Here is a 12,775-nt window from a genome sequence, read left to right as displayed (position 1 = left end):
CTCAGGACATCAATTAGCGCATGCCACACAATGTGTGTAAGTGGGTGCACGGTAACAGCTGTCCACTTTAAATGCATTCATGTGAAAGATATGGTTTAGATACCATGAGAAATCCGACAATCAAATTACTCAGTTATCTTCTCCAAATTAATTTTTAAAAAGACTAAACTGGTTAAAACCAAACTTGTAAGGGGACTTCAGGATACTTAAAGGGGCGGTGTACTTATTTTTTTACATTTTTTAATTAATTTTGGAATTGATTTTGCATGGACTCCATCACTGCATGCTAATCTGTATGTGCATTCTTAAAATACTGGAGTTAGAATATGCCTTTCTGTGTTATTTTGTTCCTTACCTTGGTTACCTCTATTGAAAGGAGGGAGCATACTTAAGTATGCTTCCTGCACATGCGCTGTAGAACTCCCATTGGCCAAGCTAAATATTTACCTTTAAGTTTTCTCGGCTGGGCAAAAAAAAGGACCCTAAATATATCCCTCAATGTGTTTTAATGTTAAATACAGTTTTCCTCTCAGAACAAAATCACAAATATACCCCAGACTGATTTGTACTGCAAATAACGCTGCAGGGAGGGAAGTAATTGCTCTGCCCCTACTGTGTGCAGCTTCTTCACTGCTCAGTGATCTGCTCCCTCCATGACACTCTGTGTACCATCTTCCTGGCTCATACACTCTAACACTATATACAAACACAAAGTGCAACACTTTACACTAAAACACTTTCTAACACCATACACTTACACTCAAAGTAAATGAGGTCTGTTCAAACTCACCTCTGGTTTAGTGCTCCCTCCTGGGAGTGTGCACAGCTTCAGTGCTGAGTAGCAAGATATGGCATTGTAGAGATTTGCATTATGCGCCAGCACGCAGTGCAAGAGAGCTCCAAAGCATAACGTCTGTATGAAGAGGCCTCTTGCTCCATTCATTTTGGGCCAATTACAGGGAGATCCATGATCTCCCCAACCGCACCCTACTGCTCCAGCGGTGGGCAACCTCCCTGCTTAAGGCTCTCCAAGCCTTCTACCAAGATCGGCCCTGTTACACTTTAACATTTTCTGTGGGTCAGGGATTCACAATGCTTTGCAAGACATCAAAACCACAACAATCACTATATATTTTGAACCATACACTAGCATTCCTGTCTTTACTTCAGCTCGTTTCACCAACCAAATCGTGTTGGTAGTTTAGTGAACAGTAATTTTCAGCAAACAGACACTTGTGTGGCTTTGATTGTATTTAATTTGGAACATTTTGGGGAGTTTGTTCCTGTGTCTTTTAGGCACCACCTCACCAGAAGGTGTAATACTTATATTTAATTTGAATATTGGGCTTCATTTTTTTGTATTTTACGTAAACCACCCAGTCTTACCTGGTCTCCCTCACACCTGTCAGCCTAGCTCTTTAAGGACAATGGCCACCTGATGACATAAGTGCAGCCAATGGCTATACATTGCAAGACAATGAATAGGGGGCACTGATGGACACTGGCCCACTGGGTGCCCGGTGTGCCAGATTGCCAGTCCAGGCCTAGTAATATACCCTTACCTTCCTTCTAGATTGTAAGCTCATTTGAGCAGAGCACCCCTTCCCTTTTGTTTCTGTAACTCCAAAATGTTTAAGTAATGCTACTTGTTATATCAACCTTGGCCACTGTACAGCACCAATATAAATCAAAAAGAAGCACTAAAAACTCAGCTTAAATATAAAAATATAACAAACTTATAAGAAGCTACTAGCCTGCGAGAAAAACTACTAGTCTCATTCAAGTGCCTGTTCAGTAAACATCAGTCTACAGAATACTTGGAGAACTTTTTATCTTTCAATAACTTTTTTGATGTTTGTTTGTTTGGTTTGTTATGGATTCTTCAGATTTAGCACCAAAAAGAAGCACCTCTTTTAGAATTGCCTCCTTATTAAGTCTCTGGCAGATAAACTGTTTTTGTAGAATTGTGAAGACCTCTTTTTTTCCCCCAATACACCCTGTGCTGATCATACTTGTCTGGATTGTCCTGCCTCCTTGTTATACACCATTGGCTGCTGCCAAAAACAACCACTGGGCAGCCTGGAGCTCTGTATATAGTCCTTGGCTGTAGTAATAGCTTCATTTAATTGAGCCTTAGCTATTCACCATCACCACAAGGGAAAGATGCTAAAGTAAACCTACGGTCTATTTTAACTTGGTCTATTCTCACCGCTCCGGGAAGAAGAGGACAACAAGTTTACTGAATAAAGAAACTGTCTCAAGTACCAGGTAATCTTAATAATTACATTTATGATTCAGCCATTCAGTCTGTTTCCTTAAAGTGTATTTATGGTGCAACGTTTTTCAGATACTTAAACAATTGAAACATAATTAATTTGATTTACCGGTATATTGCATCACCGCAATCATACATATATCAATGAATAAAAAAAATTGATATGTTGTTTTTTTATTGTATTCATTTTATACTAATTTATTTGATCATTAGAATGGACATAACAAATCACAAATGAAAATTATCAAAATACATTTCATGCAAATGTGACAAATGTAGGTTTGTTAAGTTTCTTTTCATCATAGTAATAGTGGTTTATATATTTATATATGTTCCTACAGTTTTGTTGTGTTGTCTCCTGAATACATGGATCAGCAGACATGAGTATGGAAGGCCTAATAAGTGGTGTGAATTTTTAAGAATAAAAGAAAGTGTAGATTATTGGGATTTTTTGGCTGCTACTTAACCCTAGTGAGGCAAATTCATTAGTAGCTGCTGTATTTTTAAGAATGATCTGAATTGCTATGTGAAAATATTGCAGTGATGCAATAAAAGTTTCCTAGCATATAATATTATCATTTCACATGGCCCTTTAAATCTTTACAACTGGACACGCTAGTCATTGCTTTAGATACTGTTATCTTATGTTGGTGTTACTTTCTGCTGGTCTTCCAAACTCTTGCATATTTAGTAATGGGCATCTTTTAATAATAATGTGACCCTAAGCAAGGCTCCTCTGATGCTCTTCCAGTGGGCCCTACAATCCTTAGCCCCCTCAAGTCACTCGTATCTGACTTCTCCACCAGAGATTCCTCACGTTCTGCGTACCACATGATTCTGGGTTCTAGGATATGATTATAATATCCTGGCTCTCCACAATATCAGGTGGCATGTGGACCAAGAAGGAGCAACTTTGGAGAGCGTTTTGTCAACAGCTGCATTGACTTTAATAGCATGAAGCATTAAGCCTTAGTAAACCCCTTGTACCTGTTCACAGCTCCCAAAGGACAGCGGCTGTGGGTCTCCTAGGGTACCATTGGGCCCAGGGCCACTGTCTCTTCTGCCCAGTGTTAAAGATGGCCCTGTACATAGCTGTATTTGCTACATCAAAATAAATCTTAATGTGTTTGGTCTTTGTGGTTAGAGACCCAGCTAGAACTGTAGGTAGATCACATTCACTTGGACTAGAGCACTGATCTCCAGGAGAAGTCACTAACGTACTTCAGAACATCACAGGTTTTTAGCATCGCTTTTCGTGAACTCATGCGGACCGCTTGGGCCGTGATTGTAAGTTTTCGTGCTTGTGGGTTTGAATACGTGTCCTCTGGACTTTAAAACAGTTCAGACAAAGTTTCTCAAAGTACCCAGTAATAATATTATCAGTCATCTTACATTAAAGTTGGATCACAAATCTCTTCACATTTTTTTTCCTCCACCTAAAATTTAGGGAAGGAAGTTAGTTATCCATTTTTAAGTACGCGTAAATACAAGGTCTTGACTAACAGTTCCGAGAAGAATTGTCCAACCAATTCTAAACAATTATTTCACAATAAATACTGAACAGCCCGTCTCAGATCACAGCAAGCTTGTTTAGCTGTTCGCTGCTGTAGATAAGGATTTGCATTGAGAAAACGCTGTAGAACCCGATTCTTTGGTCAGTAAGATGAGGTTAATATAGGTTACTGCTCGCTACAATTTTGGAACACAAGCAAAAGTGCTTTTGGTTCATTGAAGTGCCTCCTTATTTCATAAAGACTCAAAAGATTCAGTTTTTTCCCTTAGTAACTACACGGTTACTTTCTAATTACACTAGAAATACAGACTTGAAATTCCATACCTATTAGCTCCAGGAGTATAATGATATTAATTCATATTCATTGTTATTAATATCTTTTAGATGTTCTACTAAAGGCAGAAATGGTCAGGTCACATAACATCAACAGCCATGACAAAAAAAAATTGTTTTTATTAAGCAAATAAAAAAAGTTAACATTTTTGGATTTTTTTTATAAGGGTTTTGCATTCTCAAGACTAAACACTGGTTCCATTCTGTTCTGGAACATTGTGATCTGGAGTTGAATGCCCCTGTTCCAGCTGTGTCATTTTTCTGCAGAAACATCTGCCATAACATACATCATTAGAATCTTGTTTAAGGCTAATTGTTCTGGATGTCATTTGCTTTGGGGAATTCAGTTTGATATTCCTGCCTTAATTAGGTTTGCTTTGAGCTATGTCGGTGACAATTTTGTATTACGATGACGAATATAAGAACATAGATGAGAAATTTGCATTATTACAGTAAACTTTGTAAAGTTCATTTATAGACCCAAAAGTTCAACGTGAAGCAAACCCCTAAAGTTCACTTTATTCTTTATTTAAAGGTTTTTCTGATGACACTCTTTTTAGTTTGGATCCATTTTCTTTTATTACATCATCAGATGTACTTCCTGCTCCTTTGCCTAGAATGTGTTGGAAACATATACCGTGGGGCTAGGGTTAGCCTAATCCACAAGAACCTTAGAGGAAGTCTTAAATTACATTTTTTTATATATATTTTTTTCAATGTAGAAAAATTCTAAAAAAATTATAAAAATATTGTTTATTGTAACATGAAAAGATGATATCAGTATAACTATGTTATGATGTATAAATAATATCTAAAATAATAATATATCAGATTTAAAATATAATTAAGGCAATATTATATTTGAAATAATTCTTTATTTTTATCAACATTATTTTAATTTATTATATTAATACTAACCAAAAATATAGAAATAAAACATTCATAATTACATAATATAGATTTAGTAGCAGGGCTAATAACGAGGAGATATGCTTTATGTGTTAATTGGAAACTTTATATCTCTAAATAATTAAATTGGGGGTATCCGTATCCGGTCTATAACATAAAACATATTCAGTGGAAGGGACAATAAAGTAAGCGATACAAGTGATGCTTTGTACTGAGAATAAAAAAGAAGATTATTCATGGAAAAATCACATTAGCTCTTTAATGACAGAGCGGTCTCTACATGGAGAGCCTCTGGCAATAACGGGTTATATCATGCTATGAAGAGACTAAAAAGTAGAATGTGTCATTTTTCAAGTTGTAAATGTTTCGAAATAAGAAGTCTGTCTTTGTGCAAATTAACTAAAATAGACATGCTTGGGTTTTTTTAGCCATCCTATTCATGTCCACACATAGCGGAGAGTCTGTTAGAGTGTTGGTATATATATATATATATATAGCTACATTATAAAAAGGACCAGTAAACACGTGATGTTTCTGCTAACTACGGCTTTCTGCGCTATTTCAATACGTTGGACATTTTCTTTTAAAGACTCTGTATAACATAGAACACTGATGGCATCCTTGGACTGAATACGATCCACTAAAGAAGCTTTTGTCTGTTTCGTAAATACTGTGGCGTTGTTACGTTCTGACCGGGTCGGATAATCAAAGGCCTGAGGGCTTGGTGGCCAATATCTTCAAACTGCCATAGTTGTGCTTGATTAGATCTTTACTTTAATAGGTTCTGTGCTCTCACGGTGTCAGTCGGAATGATATACAGCCATCATCATAATAAAATTGCACTCTTCAGTAAGGCACAGTCCCTCAAGTAGACTACTTAAAGTCATTTAGTTCTGAGTTGGCTTTGTGTTTTGTTGTGATCTGTTTGTGGTAAAAAAATACTAAAAGACCACGTTGGTAAATATAATAAAATATAATAAAATGGAAATATCTAATAGAGAGATAGGTATAGTCTAGTTGGAATATATGCCAATAAAAAAAACTGTGATTTCTGGGGCTTAGCTACTAGTTCGGTGGGAAAAAAATGAGAATTATGGATTGTGATCCCTAGCAATATTCTCACACAAGAAGATCTGAATTGATCTTTTCTAATATATAATTGTTGTGTTTTTTCACTCACAGACTCTCGCCACTTAGCAGCCCACCACGTACACACACTCACACTAAAAAAAATCACTAGATTATATATACAAAACGGATACATGATAGAATTTGAGTTATGAAACTCTGGCACATCTTGGCTGGTTATTGGTTGTGTTGTTAAACGATTCAAAACCTTTCTGTCCTTGTTAAAGTTCCTAAGTTACCTGGGGGCATGTTGAGTTGGTTGGCATCTCAATGCACCCCTTATGTCCTGGTCTTGAGCAGACAGTCCTTCACATTGTCTGCCTTGTTGCCAACTGTAGGCCATCAAAGTTTTTGCAAAGTGCCCCAGGGGAAAAAATCTCACTCATGACCTTGAAAAATAACAGCATAAATATTCCTCGAACAATGGATTATTTGATTTTTCCAAAGTCAAATAACTATTGCGAGAAAAGGGTGGAAAATGCGAGATATTTTATTTACATTTCTGAAAATAAATGGTTGGTTGTTGACTAGGACATATATAATTTGTTAATGTTGACAATGTATCACAAGAGTCAATGGTATGATCAGTTATACGTTGCTGTTCAAATAAAATTAAGGAAAAAAGTGGAATTTGGAAAATGTTATTTTAATTAGTGGATTAGTTATTATTATTGTTCCCCAGAACACAGATACACAATTGTAAGTGGATAAAAAAAATAAGTTTCAAGCTCTATACTTATTTAGTCTATGTAAATACAAATATTTTACCCATATACGATTTTATAAAAGTATTATAGAGCTTAGTAAATAGAAAATTTGATTCTCTCAAAGCTTGATATGCAGCTTGCGGCTGGATCTGCCCGGCTGCACATGACATGACTTAAGTTATACACCTATATAATCCATAGAGGAAGGTTGATGATGATTCTAATGTCACTCTTTTCTTCCTAACAGGGTAGCATAATATACCTCAGCCAAGGACTGAAGACTGAAGATCCATTCTGCTTTATATACCCAGCTATCTGCATAAGATGCACCCTTGTACGCTTCCAGTTGTTTGGATAGCATGTCTGCTTCTTGGAGTTTATTGTCAAGAAGCCCAAACACAGAGTTCAGATGCACCGCTGGCAATCAACCAGGAGCAGGTCCATCGTATTGTGCAAATGGACACCATTGAGATCGATGCTGGACCTGCCGGGCCTGCCAACCTATCAGATGACAATGTTGGAAACAGGCCCTTTCGGCCCCGACCTCCGCCCTGTACCTCCCGGTCTAAAATCAGACATGCCTTCAAATATGTCACAACCATTTTGTCATGTGTCATATTTCTCGTAGGAATTGTAGGGAATACTACACTTCTTAAAATCATATACAAGAACAAATGCATGAGAAACGGTCCCAATGTTCTCATCGCTAGCCTGGCTTTGGGTGACTTGTTCTACATCATAATCGCCATTCCCATCAATGTCTACAAGGTTTGTACAAGTAGATTCACGACAGCCATACTTAAAAAGTGTTTTTCAATTTGCTATGTGGTTCTAGGCATTTAAAATCAAGACACAGTTTGTGGAGCGGACATCAATAACATTAAGAGCAGGTTAACGGGAGGGCAGACCCTTCATGGGCCGAAGAGTATGAAGAACTGGTGGAACTTGGTACGGCGTGCTTAACCGTAGTGTAGGTTTAGGATGTAGCCATTAACTGCCCTATATTCTATTAATCATTCACATGGACGTATAAGTGTCATCGAGTGTTGATGTGAGTTTCCAGTTATGTGATATCACGCACTACAAAAAGCTCACCCAAATAGGCCAAGAATGAAGATGCCCAAACAGACATATGTCTCCTCTTTCCTTCAAATGTCTATGCCATATGTATCATGCTAAATCTACCACGACCGGTTTCACCTGTAGGCCAAATAAATGTTTTCTTTAGGGATTGAGGTCTATGTTGGCATTGCTGGAACTCCATGTGCTTTGGTGCTCTTAGTTACTGCAGCCCTAACTAGTAAAACTCAACTGTAAGAGAAAAAATCCATAGTCCCTCCCTATTTATAATCGATCTCCGCATCAAATACATCAATAATAGCCCAAAAAACAAATATGTAACAAATATGTGTTAAAGGGACCCGAACCGTTAAATTGCTCCAGGGCCCAAAGCTCCTTGATCCATACCTGAGAACTGAGGAGCGGTAATCAAAATATCCCCAAAATCATCTAATAACAACTTTTCGGAATCTATGTATCTGTTGATGTTGTTGACCACAATGCATTTTGCAAATAAAAACATATTTTTATGCACCTTCCATACTGTGTCTATATTACTTTTATTTTTGTCTTTTGCAGCTGCTGGCTGAAAACTGGCCGTTTGGCGCTCATGTGTGCAAGCTGGTTCCATTTATCCAGAAAGCATCTGTTGGAGTTACAGTTTTGAGTCTATGCGCTCTGAGTATAGACAGGCAAGTGATTCTTATTTCTTATCCATTTGTTCCATCTGCAGATAAACCATGAAGCCCGGGAATACAGAGGGAGACTGGTCCTTATATATATGGAGGGTTAGGTTTAAAGGGATAGCTAGTAGACTGGAACTAGTTTCAGATCTCAGGAAGCCCATACATTAAATGTTGATGATGTGATAACCTTGGTGTGTTATCTATGTAGCTCGAGAGACCAACTTGGTCCTTCATGGAAGGGACGCTCATAACGAGACAAAAAATCCAAATAACGTCCACCGATGTGTGGATTGAAATCGCATACTAATTCTGCCACGCTGGACCTCAGATATACCCTTCGTTATATTATCCACACATTAATGTGTATGTGATCTCGCTTCAGGTACAGAGCGGTGGCTTCCTGGAATCGGATTCAGGGCATTGGAATCCCTGTATGGAAGGCAATAGAATTGACCCTGATTTGGGCTGTGGCTATCACCCTGGCTGTTCCAGAAGCGATTGCGTTTGATTTGATTAAACTAGAAGACCGGGAACAAATTATGTGGGTCTGCATGATGCCATTAAAGCAGTCATCTTACTTTATGACGGTATGTAAGTATGCTATAGCTTGTTTCAAATAAAGCCATTGTGTTATTGGTTTTAATCCGAAGAACTCTGGAATTCTGGAGCCAGACCAATGTAACCCCAATGCTTAGATATAATGTAAGGAAGTTTTACTTTACGAAAAGGGTGGAACATATGTGGAACAGCCTCCCAGCAGAAGGGGTAGAGATTAATACAGTGAGGGAACTCAAGCATATATTAGATAGGTAATAGTAGAAACAGTGGGCAGATCAGATCGGCTGAGTGGTTCTTAACGGTCATCAAATTCTATGTTTCCATCTTGCTTGTTACTACTATAAACGAAGTATGACTACACACAGGTATTAACTTTGCATTGTTGGCTTCTTCTTTGTTTCAGTTATATCAAGAAGTGAAGGTATGGTGGCTTTTTGGCTTCTATTTCTGTCTGCCTTTAGCCTGCACCGGAGTATTCTACACCATGATGTCATGCGAGATGCTGAATATGAAAAACGGGATGCGGATAGCTCTGAATGATCATATGAAGCAGGTGCGAGATCACCCTGACAATAACCAGTAATTCATTTGCCAAAAGCACCGATTACATTGAATAGACCCCTTGATCTTTAAGAACTTACGCGGCCTGTTTCTTCACGCTTTTCAGAGAAGAGAAGTTGCGAAGACGGTCTTCTGCTTAGTGGTGATCTTTGCCCTCTGTTGGCTTCCTCTACATGTGAGCAGCATACTGAAGAAGACTGTGTATGACGGCACTGATCCCAACAGATGTGAACTACTAAGGTATGAGCGACAATAATCCATAAAAACAGAACGATGCCATAACATGTATGTTAAGCTTTTGTCGTAAGAGTAGCTGGGAAGATCCTTTGAAGGTCCTCCTTTTCTGCTTCATATACATAAGTCTTCTGGCGAGGCAGTCCTACGACACTCCTGGTCAGTTTTTTATCTGCAGATGGGCTACCCCTACCAATACACGAGGCTGGCCCTCTCCCTATGCTCAGCTAAACTTGCCCCCTTTGTTAAGCCACCCACAAAATAGAAAGAGCTCTGGCAGCCAGGTAGCCTACCATGGAAAGTTGGAAGGTACGTCCAGGTATTATTACATAGCTCCATTTTCCGCATCGCTTCTTACAGTACATCGGTTTCAAAGGGTCTGACAAAAACCAGAATTAACAGACTACTAAAATGTTGTGCTAGGGTGATGAGGCAGGGTGGGCTGTACATGGGCAAAAGAATCACCCAAGTGTGACAAAAGGGTGCAAATAGAGGGTAAAGCCAATTGCTATCGCCCTTCCACCGCCGGATATCAAAAGTTACTCCAGGGCCCTGGTAATAATCTTCAATGCCGGGAACATTCACGGCAAATCCGGAGAATTCTCAGGTATGGGAATTACCCATAAACCGTACAATGTCAATAGCCAAAACTACGTCTTCTTTAACAAGTTAGCAATCAAAATGTTTACAGCCTTATAATTATTTCCTTTATTTTTTAGCTTCTTTTTAGTCATGAACTACATTGGGATAAATATGGCCTCATTGAACTCCTGCATTAATCCCGTTGCTCTCTACTTTGTCAGCAGGAAATTCAAGAACTGTTTTCGGGTAAGAACGAGGCGTATTATATACGCACTTTACTGGCTATAGCTAATTATTTAGGACAGGGGCGTCCAACCTGCGGCCCTCCAGCTGCTGCAGGACTACATCTCTCATAACGCTTCAGCGAAGGGGCTGGCTGAGGAGGATGGGAGATGTAGTCCTGCAGCAGCTGAAGGGCCGCAGGTTGAACGCCCCTGATTTAGGAGCTTCTTGCTTGAATAACCGTATGGGTTTATTTCACAGTCCTGCCTCTGCTGCTGGTGTCACAGGCCAAGTATTACCATTACTCCAATGGACGAGAGAGGCTCTGGTGGTAAATGGAAAGCCAACGGGCATGATTTAGTCCTGGACAGAAGCAGTTCCCGTCTGACAAACAAGTACAGCTCTTCATGAGCCAAGGAACCCGAGAAGACGTAAAAATGGGCCCTGTCATAGCTGCGCCTTACAGCTTGGTCCATTTATCTGATCTTTAAGGCCAGACCTAGCAAAGATTTACCAAGAGGTGATCACGAAGTTTATACTGGAGGGAAGTCCCTACAACCCATCACCACTTAGTAATTCTTAACGATGATGACTTTACATTAAACTGAGCTCGCTTGTGAGCTGCCTAACACTGCCACTTCGACACTTGTAATTATCTTTTCTTTTTAACTTTTGTTTACTTTTAGAAGGAATTATTCCTTTCTCTTTTTGAGTGACTGGGTCACCAAAATAACATGTTAACCAAAATGGATTGTTCAATGTAGATTTTGTTCAAACAGGGATTGAATTCCACAACTGAGCACTTACTTCATCTTTTATATAGTTTGTAAAAAAAAAAATAAAAAAATAAGTCATTGTCTGATTGTGATCTGTATGCAAATATGATGTCATGTCTCGTGACAGGCGTCTCGCAGCTACAGCATTTTCTGAAACGGGCTGAAGCTAAAACTTTAAATGGAGTCTCCACTTGGAGAGATCTTACGTTGACATTTACAGTATAACCCAGAATCTGTTTAGTGTTCGTTTTTCTATATTTTAAAGGGGCTGTTCCACCTAATCTGCTGGATTTAACATTTAGCTAAACGTTGACAAACACCAGAGGTTTTTCTTTTAATATTTTTGCTATATGTTTCTTAAACCAGGATTTAAGAAACCCATACCAATTATACATTTTCTTGGCAGGACAAGTAAAGCCTTCTATAGAAATCACAGAAACATATATAACAATAAATATATTAGTGATTATATAATAATAAAAATAGAAATAATTGTTTTTTTTGGCAGTTTTGTCTATGGAGTAGGTGACGCTGTTGAACAAAAACCCATTTTTTGTTAAGCAACATCCTCTGGTTACAGAGATTCCCCACATGCATAAGTTAAATTTTTATAAAAAAACTACACCTGCCTTTGGTTCAGTACCTACCATACCACGTATGGTATTAAATAAGACAAACATATATAGGTACATAATCACATTGCACAACGTTGTGGAATACGATGGCTCCATAAAAATGAGCAGAAATACGAGAGATAAAAAAAATGTAATCTCAGAGTAGTTGGCGCCTAATTCTGACACACAAGCTCACATATATCCTGACGTCCCCATATATACATACAAAATGTATTCTTTCACCTCTTACGCCATGTAAATATGTTTTATGTTTGATGGGTGAGTGCACTTAAACGCTCACCCGTCAATTTAAAAAGTCCTATTTCCCAGAGTATCTTTAGAAAAAGACACAGTCACACTACATTAATAAGAGGCGAAAAGTATTGTCTAGAAAACCTTTAACATTCTATCAACACACACTGTATATGTATATATCTATATATAATGATAGATATGAAAACGGTCCGGTAACTCACATTATTTTGCAGTGCAGACATCTTGAAGAAATGCAGATTTTGACATGTTTTATATCAGTCTCTCTACACTGAAATGTAAACTTATTGTGCCACAAATGGGGTCTCTGGATACAAGAACCATGCATTAAAGGAATGCACGCAG

General features: G+C 38.3%; 1 protein-coding gene across 1 annotated transcript; it reads left to right on the top strand.

Moving 5' to 3' along the window:
* The first annotated feature begins 7,189 nt into the window (after positions 1 to 7,189).
* On the top strand, positions 7,190 to 11,178 carry LOC149298245 (endothelin receptor type B-like). The gene is made up of 7 exons (XM_089487680.1): positions 7,190 to 7,633; positions 8,504 to 8,616; positions 8,993 to 9,197; positions 9,572 to 9,721; positions 9,836 to 9,969; positions 10,683 to 10,791; positions 11,029 to 11,178. Exons 1-7 carry the CDS (start codon positions 7,190 to 7,192, stop codon positions 11,176 to 11,178), a joined length of 1,305 nt encoding a protein of 434 aa, XP_089343806.1.
* The last annotated feature ends 1,597 nt before the right edge of the window (positions 11,179 to 12,775 follow it).

Source organism: Sceloporus occidentalis, unplaced genomic scaffold, assembly GCF_023333645.1.
Source record: "Sceloporus occidentalis isolate IW3139 unplaced genomic scaffold, rSceOcc1.0.p SCAF_34, whole genome shotgun sequence".
NCBI lineage: Eukaryota > Metazoa > Chordata > Lepidosauria > Squamata > Phrynosomatidae > Sceloporus > Sceloporus occidentalis.
This window is presented reverse-complemented; position numbering and strand designations above follow the sequence as displayed.

Coding starts and splice junctions, on each gene's coding strand:
- LOC149298245 (XM_089487680.1), top strand. CDS start 7,190: ATGCACCCTTGTACGCTTCCAGTTGTTTGGATAGCATGTCTGCTTCTT. Junction 7,634..8,503: donor TTCCCATCAATGTCTACAAG/GTTTGTACAAGT, acceptor TGTCTTTTGCAG/CTGCTGGCTGAAAACTGGCC. Junction 9,970..10,682: donor AACAGATGTGAACTACTAAG/GTATGAGCGACA, acceptor TTTATTTTTTAG/CTTCTTTTTAGTCATGAACT.